The sequence below is a fragment of the Acinonyx jubatus genome, chromosome C1 (assembly GCF_027475565.1).
Source record: "Acinonyx jubatus isolate Ajub_Pintada_27869175 chromosome C1, VMU_Ajub_asm_v1.0, whole genome shotgun sequence".
Taxonomy (NCBI): Eukaryota; Metazoa; Chordata; class Mammalia; order Carnivora; family Felidae; genus Acinonyx; species Acinonyx jubatus.
The window spans coordinates 101,317,543-101,331,843 of record NC_069381.1 but is presented as its reverse complement, the minus strand read 5'-3'; the positions used below and the strand labels follow the sequence as shown (position 1 = coordinate 101,331,843).

At 40.4% G+C, this 14,301-nt stretch overlaps 1 protein-coding gene across 22 annotated transcripts in view; it reads right to left on the bottom strand.

The window, feature by feature from the left end:
* PDE4DIP (phosphodiesterase 4D interacting protein) overlaps positions 1-14,301 on the bottom strand; it is a 218,170-nt gene that overhangs the window by 41,861 nt on the left and 162,008 nt on the right. For all 22 annotated transcript variants that reach the window (XM_027058236.2, XM_027058233.2, XM_027058238.2 and 19 more), the window contains 4 exons: positions 13,744-13,860; positions 13,279-13,416; positions 12,123-12,235; positions 10,204-10,331 (listed from right to left, as the gene is read on the bottom strand). In XM_027058236.2, the coding sequence (XP_026914037.2) occupies positions 10,204-10,331; positions 12,123-12,235; positions 13,279-13,416; positions 13,744-13,860 (496 nt within the window). The remainder of the gene's footprint in view (positions 1-10,203; positions 10,332-12,122; positions 12,236-13,278; positions 13,417-13,743; positions 13,861-14,301) is intronic.

Below are 14,301 nucleotides of genomic sequence, written 5' to 3'. Positions count from 1 at the left end.
GGGATCAGTTGTGCATGGGGTGACAATCTCTCTGAAGAACACCCCTCTAGGGGCTTTGTGTCCTACAGAAGCTCAAGTCCAGTCAAGACTCAAGGCACAGAATGATTTGGGTGCTTCCTAATTCCTTCCTTTAACCTCCCTATCTCTCTCAAACTCTTGTTCAATGCCAACATCTTTTGCCTGAAGGGTTTCTTATACGTCTTTGTCCAAGTGTGTTTTAATACTTTTTTTTTTTTTTTTTAGTTTATTTAGACAGAGAGAGAGAGAGAGAGAGAGAGCGAGCGTGCAAGCAGGGGAGGAGCAGAGAGAGAGAGAGGAAGAGACAGAATCCCAAGCAGGCTCCATGCTGTCAGTGGAGCACAATCTCACAAACGTTGAGATCATGACCTGAATAGAAATTAGGAGTTGGATGATCAACAGACTGAGCCACCCAGGCGCCCCATAATACATTCTTTTATTCCTTAAAGATGAACACCGTCACCCTAGAACACAAACATCTATGCCTTGCAATAAGGGACAAGTAGCTGAAATTCATGGTCTGGGCAAAGGTCTTAGACAGTGTTGATCAACAGAACTTTCTGCAGTTCTATGCATGTGCTGCCCAATACAGCAGACATATGTGGCTACTGAGCACTTGCAATGTGGCTAGCATGATTGAGGAACTAAATTTTTAATTTAATTTAAAATAAAATGCAACTAGCCATACATGGCTAGTGGCTGCCATATTGGACAGAACAGAGCTAGGGCCTTTCCTCCTCTCCACATCTGTCTAATAAGAGACTGTCCATCCAATTTTAGATTAAGACCTGTGGCCCACATTACTCATTTCTTCTAAAAATGGAGGATTTATGATGGTTAATTCATTTTAACACCAAGGAAAATCTACCCTGATACTACCCTGGGTCTGTAGAACAGGTCTTACAGAACCTACCCAAGTTAGAGAAGCTTGAGATCTAGTTCTCACCTCCGCAACCAACCTATTAAAACTCCTCTTCTGACCACTGAGTAACCTGGGCCTGAAAGAGATTAGACGGTGGCTCCATGGTTATACAGCTAGTCCTGACAAGAGCTATGCCAAGAAGTCATGTCTTTGGACTTTCAGACAGAGGCAACTCACTATTCCTTCTGGTGACAGATTAGATCTTTGTTTCTTCTTCCAAGACCAAAGAACCTGCTTCTGAGCTCAGACCTCCATGGATGAAAGGCTCTGCACGAACAGTGACCATTCACTACCCTCGCTGCAGATAAGGTGAACAGGAGCAGTTCACACCTACATTCCATCTCTTGTCATCTGCAAGTTCAGGCCAGAGTGCTTGCAACGACCCAGGCCAGTCTCGTTAAAGTATTAAAAGGTAGTAAGCATGTTGCCCTAACAACTTAATCTTATGACTCATTCCATGAATGTTGCGTTAACTTTGGACCGAGTTCCTGTACCCTGTACCATAAAGTCTGACTTACAAAGAGGTATATCCACCACTCAGCACTTTTGGAGATTCCCTGCCAGACAGTGTACAATAGGCATTTCCAATACTCCATCTTTCACACCAGCCCCAGAACCGTGTCATCCACAATACTGGTTGTGGAAGAACATGCCCCCTACGCTTTGGCGACTCACTGAATCCGGGATGCTGATTCACTTGAGGACATCCCAATCCTATCATGCTTATTTTGGAAAATATTCCCTGTACAACAGTAGAGATTAGAATCTTTTATTTTTTTTCCCTGCAAAGAGAAGGAACGTCCCACTCAACGACAGATTAAGAAAATATAGTTTTCACATTGAGCTTTGGGCCAGAGAATGATCTTGTGGTTGAAGAAAGCTCAGCTGTAAGAGTTCAGGTCCTCCTTTCCATATTGTTCTTGGTGGCTTGGATGGCCATGCTGCCTCACATCCCCAGGGGATTCCTGTGCTAGGTTCCAGGAGTAAGGTAAGGGAGGACTAGAAAAAGTGACTGTCCCTGGTCTTAAAGGCTTTTATCTCACACTTTCTTCCTTCCACTTACCTTTGTCAGCCTTTCTGATGCCACATCTGCACTTTTAGGTAATCTTCTCTTTAATTCATTCAGGGACAGAATACCACAGTTTTGACTTCATCAGGAGTTAGATGGAGACAAAGTAAGAATGCCCACTTCATCCCAACATTCCATTACATAGGTGTTTTCCTTTTCTTATTCTTAGCTAGCTCAGCCTGCTCTAGCTCCGTTGGGGGAACTTCAATGGTTGCTCAGCCTTTTACCAATTTGAGTTAGAATGCTGAAAGCTTTGGGTGGGGGGGCTGGAATAAAGGTGAAAAAAATTTATAGAAAATATTGGAATAAGTTATCCTACGTAGAGCCCTGTAAGTTTACCCTAAACACCTTTCTTTCTGTTTTGTTTTTGTTTTTCGATCAATGATGATAAAAGAACTTCTCTTTTGTGAGGGAACACACTTTCCTAAGCTTTTACAATGCAACAAAATACTATCTTCCAAACTAACTTGGAATGCTCTAAATTTCTAACTTAAAGGCACTATACCTTATATTCACGAGCATACTGCTAATTATTTTACATACCCTGAAAACTAAGAGTCTGTCACTTCAAATTTAATTTTCTTCTCCAGGTTTTATCTCCAGGTTAAGTTTTATATGTTAGACTAGAAATTTTATTAAACATTTTTTTATTGGAGGCTTTGATGGTGGCTCTGAAATTTGAGAAATTGCAAATTTCTCTCTATATTTCACATATATAATGGACGTGGTACCTAAAACTCCCCGTTAGGTTTAGAAAAGTATTTTCTCCCAGCTATCTGGCTTGATACAGTACACAGAAATAAAAGCCTCTAAAATACTTCAAATCCTTAAGTGAAAATTTAATTGTTATGCATACGTATTCTTTTAATCACTGAAACAATAATTAAAATTTTTGTGGAACTTTGTAAGTTGAGGATGGCATAATTAATAAGAATATGGACTCTGGAGCCTGATTATCTAGATTAGATTTCTGCTTCTGTCCTTAGTTATGTGACTTTAGGCAAGTCACAACTTTCTGTAACTGTTTCACCTCTTCCTTAGGGTTAATGGTGATATCCACTCCATACAATTGTAGTGAACTTCAAAGGATTTGCTGCTTTTGAAGTGCTTAGAACAGTGCTTGGCATACAGTGTGTACCCAATAAATATGGCCTTGAATCAATATTAGTATCATTGTTGGTAAACTGACATGGATCCATGGGCTGAAAAAAGGTGGCCCCAGAACATAAATGTAATCAGCAGAAATTTCATACCTAATGTTATTAACTGGAAGATCTTGATGGAGTCTATTCTGCACTTCCTTACTTCTATCTGCTTCCCGTAACAGGAGGTTTAAATTATATTTTTTGGTCTCTCTGCATCATAGGAGAGTCGCAAGAACAGAACTTGCAGCAAGGTAGGATGCATTCTTTTGAATAGGTCTTTTATAAATAGGACTCATCGTTATTACATTATAACTGCCTTACAACGCCATCATGTATGAATAAGCCTTAAGGGAAAGGTCATATAGTGTTATTTTCATTCTTCAGTAAAGGAGCCTAAACTGGGTTGTCCCCAAATTCTACTCTACAGTCATTATTGTTTCCCCTTTTAGCCATTTATATTCAACCAACAGAAAAGGAGTAATATTTCCCATATAGTTACTCAGAACATAGCAGGAGTCACATCTGATTTTGGAAGGGGATGGAAAGAGCAAGAACCATACAGAAGAAGCAGGCGTGTGGTGCTAAGCCCTGGGGTGGTGTTGACCTCAGTGCCAGGCCCTCAGACCAGATCCTCTGGGCCATCACACTTGCACTCTTAGGCACTCTGCCCTGTGCTCACCGCGAGAACTCTCGCATGTTCACATCATGAACCAGCTAAAATATCCCTGACTTAAATATTACGATGCTGTGTGACAAAAAAGGTCTCCTGTCAAACTGCCATTTCACCTGCATCCATTCCATTCTGAACCATAAAAAAATTGTGAGATTTCACATAGTCCTCCATAAGCTTCTGCTGAGAAAATGCTTGGACTAGACAGATTCCGGATCTGATCTTGGAACAGAAGTAGCTAGAAAAGAAAACTGCCATCTGCGGTCAAGTCCCTTTAAGACATAACTTTGTCGTTAATCTGCAACATCTCTCAAGCAGCTTTCCAGCTTGTAATTTATTCAGAAAGCATTTTCCAGTGACTTAAAATTCTGTAACATTAAGGAATTCCGCCTGCTCATGGCCTCTTTTTTGCCCCCTCAAAGAACACAAGAAGCGGGCTTTTCCCGGAACATTTGTGGGAATAGCACCACCCATCATGACAACTGGTTCCTCAAATCTCCATCCTGCTTGCTACTGCTCTCCTTCAGCAAGGAGACAAGAAAGAGTTTTTAAGGTAAAGTAGTTCACTTCACATTTCTGGGGGAAGCGTAATGCTGTTTCTTTAGTCTCACTTCCTTGAGAGAGAATAATCCAGGTTTCTTCCTCTTCCTTCCTTTCAATAAATACAAAAGCATTCACTGATCCCAGAGCCTTAACTTTGGCTTGGAATTTTAGTATAATAATGATCAAGGGACTGATTGTCCTATAAGGAAACAAACAAAAAAAGACATGAGCTTTCTCTACTTCTTCTCATAAATCTTCTCAAGAATGAAACCAAATAGTGACTGTTTGGCCTTTGATACTTTTATTGGATCGGTAACAATTTTCTGTGTCTCAACTAAAGTAGCTAAATTCTAACACTTACGTATTTAAAATGTACACTCTCCATTTCAGCACAAATGTTAACACAGTTGAACACAGCACAGTGCCATGAATAAATGAACTTCCAGAGGAAAATGTACAGCTTGTTTTGGTGAAAAAATAGTCCTGTGAATAATCTACTGCCAAGTTATTGGATTGTTTAACATGCCACTTCCTTCTTCATTTAAACTGTTATGAGATCACTTCAGTTTTTCTCAACAGCCCTAGGATCAAAATTTTGTGTGATCAAAGTAAAGCTGTTTTTATTATCAAACTGAATACTTCATGGAAACAGATAGAAATTCATGATTTATAAAACATATTTGTACACACACACGGCTCTTAAAGTTTACAGATTGAGAGGTTGGTATTTTAGAGCAATGATTTTGTTAACTGCAAAAGGTAAGCACTACATATTAATGTTACACTAAAGGCAAAGCTAGCTACATGCATGTGCTAGACAATTCTGAGTTTTTAAAGGGAACAAGGAAGCCAATTTAGTTCATCTACTTAACACCCCTATTCTTCATATTATTTCCTAGCAAACATTTTCTTACTGAACTTTCTATATTTTATCCTTCTAGCTTTAGCAAAAGGAAAACAGTACGATAAATACAAATTTTTATTTCTGGAATCTGACTTTAAACAACATGTTAAAGGGAAAGTAATGCCAAGAGAATTAGTACATCACTTTATAAGTTTAATCATTCTTTTTTGAAACCTGGTAAAATTCCCATTGTCCACTCTACGTGTTGTGATTCCCTACCACTACCCAACTTCCACTGGAAGCAAATTACAAGCAAAATTTTTATTTGGGAAACTCGTCCTGGCTCATGTGATTATAAAGAAAGAAGTTGAGGACTTACCTTTTGTCAACACTCAGACTACTTAAAAGCAACATGTCTTCTAATTATAATAAAATTACTTAACAAAGTTATTACTCTAAATGTCTAGTGAGAGGGTATCTTAAATCCATATTCCAAAATGTTTTAAGACTCAGAAACTATTATCCTACAGAAATCACCCTGATGTATTTTCCCATGGACTCATTCCTCTGATTTCTTATTACCAGGTTACCCCACACAAGCTCCATATTCCTAGCTCCTCTTTCTATAGTCAAAATGGTTCTTTACTACTAAAGGGAGAAGAAAAGCTAAGTTTTAACTTGAAGAGAAAAGAGAGAAAATACTCGAGATGTTTGTATTTCACAGGATGTTAGTATCTGAAAAAGAAAGCTAATTACACTTATTCCACCTCTGGTACCATTTCTACGAGCCAAGATGGATGATGGACTTTAAGGGCATGGGTCTCTAATATTTCATCCTAGCTTCCTAGGCAGTTTGTCACATTTCCATGCAGGTCACTGGCGGCAGACCTGGAGAATTACTGCTGAGGCCCTAGTTGAAGAGGCAACTTGAGTTTTTCAGGGTCATCCAGTGTGAAGATTCTAGGAATTTTTCATATAAAAAGATCATGAAAGCAGAAAAAACAGTAACTTTATCCTACCAAACAGGAACTAGAGTTTTCTAATACTAGCTCAAGGAAAGCAGAACTATTGAAGTTTTTTTCCCTCTACGGTTTATAGTCTAAAGGGAAGTGACTGTAGGTAGGTCAACTTCTATTCCTCAGTGGAAGGAGCAATTTTTGGTGTAGTCTGAGCTGCTTCTCCTTTCCCTAGTCAGAGGACCCCGGATTCAACTGGAAGACAGAGCACCCAATTTTCTTAAACTGTTTCAAATCTAAAGCCAAACTCCCCAGGACCAGATACCAAATCAGCATAAATTAGCATAAAAGTGAAAGGTCTTTTTTTTCTAATTTTTTTTTTCAATGTTTATTTATTTTTGGGACAGAGAGAGACAGAGCATGAACGGGGGAGGGGCAGAGAGAGAGGGAGACACAGAATCGGAAACAGGCTCCAGGCTCTGAGCCATCAGCCCAGAGCCTGACGCGGGGCTCGAACTCACGGACTGCGAGATCGTGACCTGGCTGAAGTCAGACGCTTAACCGACTGCGCCACCCAGGCGCCCCGAAAGGTCTTTTATGTACACCTAGCCCAGAGGTCACTTAGATATAAACTGTACAAGCAGGATATACTCAAGAACCTTCTAGGAAAGCTTTTGTGGTGAGAATCTAATATCCTGTACAGGTCATGATTTTCTGGATCTTTATAGATCTCTTACTGTTCATAAGGACATGGACAAATCTTTCAAAAATATGAAAAAGGAAGTAGAAGTACCGAAAATACTGTGCTGTCCACAGTGAGCGAAGAGAAGGGCGTGTGGGAGAGGGGTAGGTAAGATTAAGGAGAAGCATGCATCTATCAAGGCAAAGGCTGACAATATTAAAATAGCCCAGTCGTGCCTTTTCAGAAAAATAACGTGGCTAAACAGCTAAGAAGGAAACACCAGAAAAATGCTGACTTACACAAGGCGCTAATAATCATCAGACTTCAACAATATAAACCTGCAACAGAAAAGAATTTAAGGGAAGTATCTATCAAAAGGACTCCCATTTCACTCATTAAATAAATCCTGGAGGTCCTTTACAACTCTACAGCTCTAAAATTATAGACTTCATCTACCCTGACCTCTTACCATCATTACTTTGCATATTTGCTATTATTCAAAAACAAAATGTAAGAAAAAACAAATCTATCCATATGGATTTTACTCAATTTAAGTTGTATGCTTCCAATTAATCATGGCCTGGATGTAATTCATTCATTTTCTCTCAAGATTTTTTCTTTTTGTTTTTTTAAATTCAAGCACAAGGTTCTTGTGGGGCTCAGCCTCTGGCTCTTGATTTCGGCTCAGGTCATGATCTGATGAGATCCGTGAGATTGAGCCCAGCGCTGGGCTCCATGCTGAGCATGCAGCCTGCTTAAGATTCTCCCCCCACCCCTCCCTCTCTCCCCTGCTGGTGCACGCTCAAAAAAAAAAAAAAATTAAATTATTGTAATGTTGAAAATGCCTGACAAAGGTAAAATAATCCGGTAAGATAAAGGGTCTGTACTCCTGAAGAGAGAATAGAATCATTTTATATCATGCTTAATAGAATTATGGGAATGATGTGGCCTATCACAGCATCATCTGTCTATGGGTTATAGAATAAAATTCATCAGAGTCGAGTTCTCTAATAAGATGCCAAATTATCCCACAAACTGTTAGACTAGCAAGCCCTCTCCAGGTAGCACTGTTTGCAAGCCTCATTCCAGGACATTAGTAGCAGATTTTAGCCACATCTATGGTAGCAAAATCAACCTCTTAATTTACCCTTTCTCACAAAATCACTTAATTTTCTAAAACGTTCCCCAAGGATCAATATTAAAGTAACTATAGCACTAGTCTGTCTTTTTGGGACCCAAATCAGGACCAGAATTCACTTACTTTCCTCCCCTGCTTATCTATTATGATAATTTTTCAATAGGAAGTTGGGTTTCTCATTATTCATCCAGCTACTTTAATATTTCTAACACTTAGTAACAGTTCAGGATACCAAGCGAAATTTCTACTCTTGGAGGGGGATAGAAGCAGGGGTAGAAATTATCAGAAATTACTGTAATCACTGAGTCATTAGAACCCAAAAAACCACCCATGTTTGAATTTAAACAGGACACTTGAAAGCTTCCTTGGTCTGTTAGCAAAATTAAGGAAAAAAAAAAAAACAAACCAAAACACTTCCTAAATGCGTTATAATCATATGACAGACTAGTCTTTGGTGGGTTTAAGTTTCTGTAAGTTCAAATACCCCCTCTTTACTTCTAGAACATTACAAAAAGCTATGTGCAGGAGATGGTCCCTAAAGATTAGAAGACTAAGAAAGTGGATGGTTCCTCTGACACTTCCTATCTCCTTCCTTAAATGACCCCTCACCCCAAAGGCCATTAAAACTTAAAAGCATTTCCATGAAGAGAAAGGCTTAAGGCCATCAATCTTTTGCAAAATACTTAATCAGAACATCTCAGGGTGCTTCTCCTGGAGAACATTTTCTTCCCTGTCCATTTTGGTTTGACTGTTGTTACAGACATGGCTAAGGTTACAGAGACTTGGACAGAATTTAGAATGTAAGGCAACTTGTGTCAACCCACGAATGTGAAAGAAATACAAGTGTCATGTAAAAAATGGAGGGAAAACAGAAAAACCATTGGGTGCCCCCCTAGGTGAGAAAGAGTATGCAGTCACATTTATGATGCTGGAAAGCCTCCAGTCCCTGTTCACCAAATTCTGTGTTTAAAAACTAAAATCTCAGCTTCTAATCTAGGAAACGTCCAACCAGCAGAAATACGAAACCTCAGGGTGTTGAACCCACAAAGCTCCAAAAAATCCTGGTTACTTTTTACACTCTTGATATTTAAGATAGTAGAAATACAATCTACAGTGCCCCTTTCCTTACGCATCTCCTGCTACCATAAGAAAGCACTGAGACAATGACCAAAACCTGATCTGTGATTTTTTTTTTTTCTAAACTATTCAAACACTCCAAAGCTTATTATTTTAATATGGAGTAATGTATAAGCACTAAAACATGAAAAACACAGGACTCCATCTAATGCCACTACCAAATGGCTGCAATAGGCTATTTAGTGAGATGCTGAATTTAGAGGGGGACATTACATTTGAAACTATCTTTTTTACATAAAGAATTGTGACTCTGAAAGACATGGGAAGCATTCTTATTAATGTTCTGACTAAATAGTATATTCTTGGTTTAAAGAAAAAATACTGATGGAATTTCATCCGCATCTAATCTAACTTCACGATCCATTTGACTCAATATCAACTCTGAAACAGTATCAGAGGAAAAGGTTTACCGTAAACACTTGAATGGTCTTTGCCTCTGCTCTTCAGCTTGACCCTTGACCCTTCTACTACTTGCAGTGGGCTATGGCAAGACTTGGCTTTGATTACCTTCTGAGAAGGGTTATACCACTTTTGCAAAGTCATTCTTATGGACATTTAATCTCTCTCTTTTCTCTTTCATCTTGAAACTTTTATTTGATTAAAAAAATCCTCTCTCTCAAAGAGCAGGAGTTGACTGAATGGCAAAAATAATACACATGCATGCATTTATGACAGGATATGGTACATATGAAATGGGCGGTGAGGGCGGGGGAGGAATAAACTTTATTGGCCCACGGAAAGAGAAGAGGGAATGAGGGGGGGCCGGGGAAAAGAGTGAATACGGGTGGGAAAACTGAAATGGAATGATTTAAAAGGTGCACATTCATTTTGTAACCTCCACCATTCAACTCAGAGAGAGAGCTGCACGGCGCCCGCAGGGAGACCAAAGTGAGTTTCACTCTGTAGCTGATGCTACTTGCAGCAGTTCTACCATTACCAAGTCACCATTTAATTCTGCCAAAGCCAGACAAGGCTCTCGGGTTAGTGCAAACAAGGTTTTCCATCCTGGGCTGCAGTCTGACCCGCCAGTGCTCAGAAGGCATGCTTGTGACGAACTCGCACACTTTCCAGTTCCCCACCTCCAATGGCGGCCAGGGTCTCCAGCCTGCTTAAGCGCTCCAGGCTTCTTCCAAGAACTTCTTCTAGCCGACCACGTATCACCTGGACCCCTTCTAGTTCCACCTGCAGAGTTCGGTCTCTCTCAGAGCTGAGTAAACACGCCACATGGAAGGAAAATGGATTAGCTGTCGACTGTAATGAGTCTACATATACTTCCAAAGAGTCATGAGACTTTCTAAAGGACGCTCTCCAGGACACAATCAACGAACACAGTCTTTGTTTTGGTACTGTTACTGTTCATTGCTGACAGATTAGCAAGGCCTGCTCCTTTATGCTAGATTCTGGGCCAATGTCACATAAAACTATAGCTCCTAAGACTCATCTCACACCTCTATAGCCAACATAAGAGAAATTTTGCTTTTTAAAAAAAATTTTTTTTTAATGTTTATTTATCTTTGAGAGAGACAGAGTACAAAGCGAGGAGGGACAGACAGAGGGAGACACAGAATCCAAATCAGGCTTCAGGCTCTGAGCTGTCAGCACAGAGCCCGACGCGGGGCTCGAACTCATGAACCACAAGATCATGACCTGAGCTGAAGTCGGACGCTTGACCGACTGAGCTGGGACCCAGGCACCCCAAGAAATTTCACTTTTTGACTAAGAGTATTCGTTTCTGAAAAAACAAAACCAGGAAAAACTACATGCAAACTGAAGCAATACTGAGCCAAACAGGACTGCTATTAAAGATAGGTGTTCTCTTGGGGCACCTGGGTGGCTCAATCAGCTCAGGTCATGATCTCACAGCTCATGAGTTTGAGCACCGTGCTGGGTTCTGTGCTGACAGCTCAGAGCCTGGAGCCTGCTTCGGTTTTGGTGTCTCCCTCTCTCTGCCCCTTCTCTGCTCGTGCTCGGTCTCTCTCTCTCTCAAAAATAAATAAACATTAAAAAAAATATAATAAAGACAGGTGTTCTCTCATTTGTTAACCAAACTTGACAGAGCATTAAGAAGGAATCCAGTTCAAAGACTAAAGATCCAGAGATTCTTTAAAAAGTAATACAGTCAAGGGGTGCCAGCATGGCTCAGTCGGTTAAGTGTCCAACTGAGGCTCAGGTCATGATCTCGTGGTTCATGAGTTTGAGCCCCCCGTCGGGCTTTCTGCTGACCACTCAGAGCCAGGAGGCTACTTCAGATTCTGTGTCTCCCTCTCTCTCTGCCCCTCCCCTGCTCATGCTCGCCTGCTCTCTCACTCAAAAATAAACGTTAAAAATTTTTTTTTGAAATTAATACAATCAAGTTGTCCTATCATACCTCTCTTCTGCTTTCATTTTCTTCAAGGAGAAAGAAAAAAATGCTTAAACTGAATACCAAACTAGAAGAAACTGAATAGTAAAAGAATAAAAATTAGGAAAGAGAAAAGGGGTGAGGACCAAAGGCAAATGAGAAAAAAAATTAAGGGAATAATAGAAAATGAACCAGAATGCTATAATACACATGACCAAAAATCAAGAGGTACAAGCAAACATATTCATCGTGATGGCTAGCAGTGATCCTGGGTTGATATCGGCCATCACGGTAAATATATTTTCTTTCATGATACTCAGTGAGTATCAATACCCTTTATACCCTTACTCTTGGAATAGAACAGCCCTTACCAGGACATGGAACAGAGGAAGGAAAGGAAAATACATTGAATGTTTACTATATGCAAGGCATTATTTGAGACATCTGACAAGTCTTCTCATTTGATCACTGTGTAGCTATATGAAATAGGGACTATTTCTGACTTGAGACTTAAACACTAGGCTCAGAGCCATCCACACAACAAATGACAAGTTCAGTAGTGCCAGTGTCTTTGCTCTTTTTTCTTCCTGCTTCGAGATCATAAGCATCTGTGCCTAAAGATGAATAGAAGGATATATATTGCCGTCACTCTCTTACCTCTCTGGATGGGCATGGAACTTCACCAGACTGCTATAGAGCTGTCTCTCTGCTTGCAAAGCCTCATTGAGCCGACTCCGTTCATCTACCAGCCCTTCAAGCATCAGCAGCAACTGAGGAAAAGAAGCAATATGCAAATGGAGACAGGAGACACAAAGCCACATTGGATCCCGAGAAAGCAACCAAAACAATGTACTAGCATGTACTATGACCAATAAAACTCACTATCTAACTACTTAAGCTTTCTGTTTTATTTTACAGTTTTCAAATCAAATCACGCAGGGGCGCCTGGGTGGCTCAGTCAGTTAAGAGTCCTGCTTTGGCTCAGGTCATGGTCTTGTGCTTTGTGAGTTCAAGCCCCTCATCGGGCTCCGTGCTAACAGCTCAGAGGCTGGAGCCTGCTTCAGGTTCTGTGTCTCCCTCTCTCTCTGCCCCTCCCCTGCTTGCACTGTGTCTCTCTCTCGCTCTCAAAAATAAATAATAAATATTAAAAAAAACGAATAACCAAAACTCTAAAGGGTAGATTTCAAACATGGGAGATAAAAGAAGAAAGAGGAGACAGAAGTCAGAAGCATGGGAAAGAGGCTAAGAGAAGAGAGTGGAAGGAAAAGAGAGGAAGGGTCAGAAGGAGACACAGAGTAGGACTTACTGGTATTTCATTCATTCAATAAATATTTATCGAGCACCTTCTATTGCCAGGCTCTGTTCTAGGGATAAGCCTACTATCTAGTGGGTGGAGGAGACACCATCAGTCACAGACCTGTGTCACGGTGAGCCATAATAAGTGCTGTAAAGAAGGTGAACCATGACAGTGTGCAACAACAGAGGTCTGTGTAGGTGAACTGCTCCAGTTAAAAGCTAGGACTGGAGTGAAATGAGTAGTTAGTGAGAGAGATGATAACGCAGACAGGGAGTATAGATAAGTAGGTCTTTTTTAAAAAGTCTGGCACTGAAGAAAGGTCAGATATGGGGTGGTAGCTACCAAGGAACTACAAACATTAGGGGCCTCTGTTGCTGCTACTGACCAAGGCAGGAAACTTTAGAGCACAGATTCTCTACGAAATTCCATCAACACCCCTTCATAAGTAATGGAGAATGACAGCTTTTCCGTTGTCTATTTCACAATAAAAATAAGGTTTATATTTCAATAACTTACTTGTTGTCTTCGATTTCCTGAAGCTTCCTGACCCTGTGATTCTACTGAAGCAACTTTTTCCCGAAGTAGTAAGACTTCTTGGGTCAGGCGTTCCATAGCTGGTATGTCTTCAGGATCAACCAGTTGCATTTGCAGGTCCTAAAAGTAAAAAAACAAAAAACAAAAAAACTAGTAATAAAAATGCTATTAAGCGGAGGAGCAAAGGAGCAAAGGTCCCTGAGATAGTCTATGCTGTCAAGTGGAATACTGATAAGTCATACAAAAGTAACAAACATTCGTTATGAAATCTCAGAGACTCTAAAGAAGTCAAAGAGAATATGGTGATATTTAAGAGGCTCAGACTAACAGTGCATCAAGGAAGCAAGCACTTGGCCGGGGGACTCAAAGTATTCAAATGTCTGAAGGTGCCCTACAGGATTCTGAGCTGTAGTCATTTCCCATGGTCTTTAAAAAGCTTTGAAAGACCTTTATGAGGTCTTCTTTTATCTGTATGTTCCTGGTCAGGGACTCCAGATCGGCCGCCTGCACCTGCAGCTCTTCCTGTTGCACAGCCACCACGGACTGTAGTGCAGAAAGTTCCATCTGCGGAGAGGAGAAATCCTGAAGTTAGTGGGTAGAGGAGACGGCATCTATCACATTTACATTTTAACACCAAGGCCAAGGTTTTCCCACATTATATCACCATCAGTCAGTAATGCAAGTAAAAACTAGAAGATGAATAGTCTTCTACTGGATCAGATCAATAAACCACAGAGTGTGGTACGAAGGCGTGTTTTATGGGAAGCTGTAATGGTAGTTTTAATGACGTCCTCCGCTTTAGTCAGCACTATAAAACATCAAATTTGTTTAACTAATGAGTTTATTATGTTGCTTAAAAAAATAGGTCACCGTTAGCAGGTGAGTGAATCCTCCCAACAACCCTACAGAAAAAACTTCTCTTCTGTTCCCCAATTGACATATGAGGTGACTGAGGCTGAGAGAAATTAAGGAACCCGTTCCAAGTCCTGGAGCCAGGAAATGGCA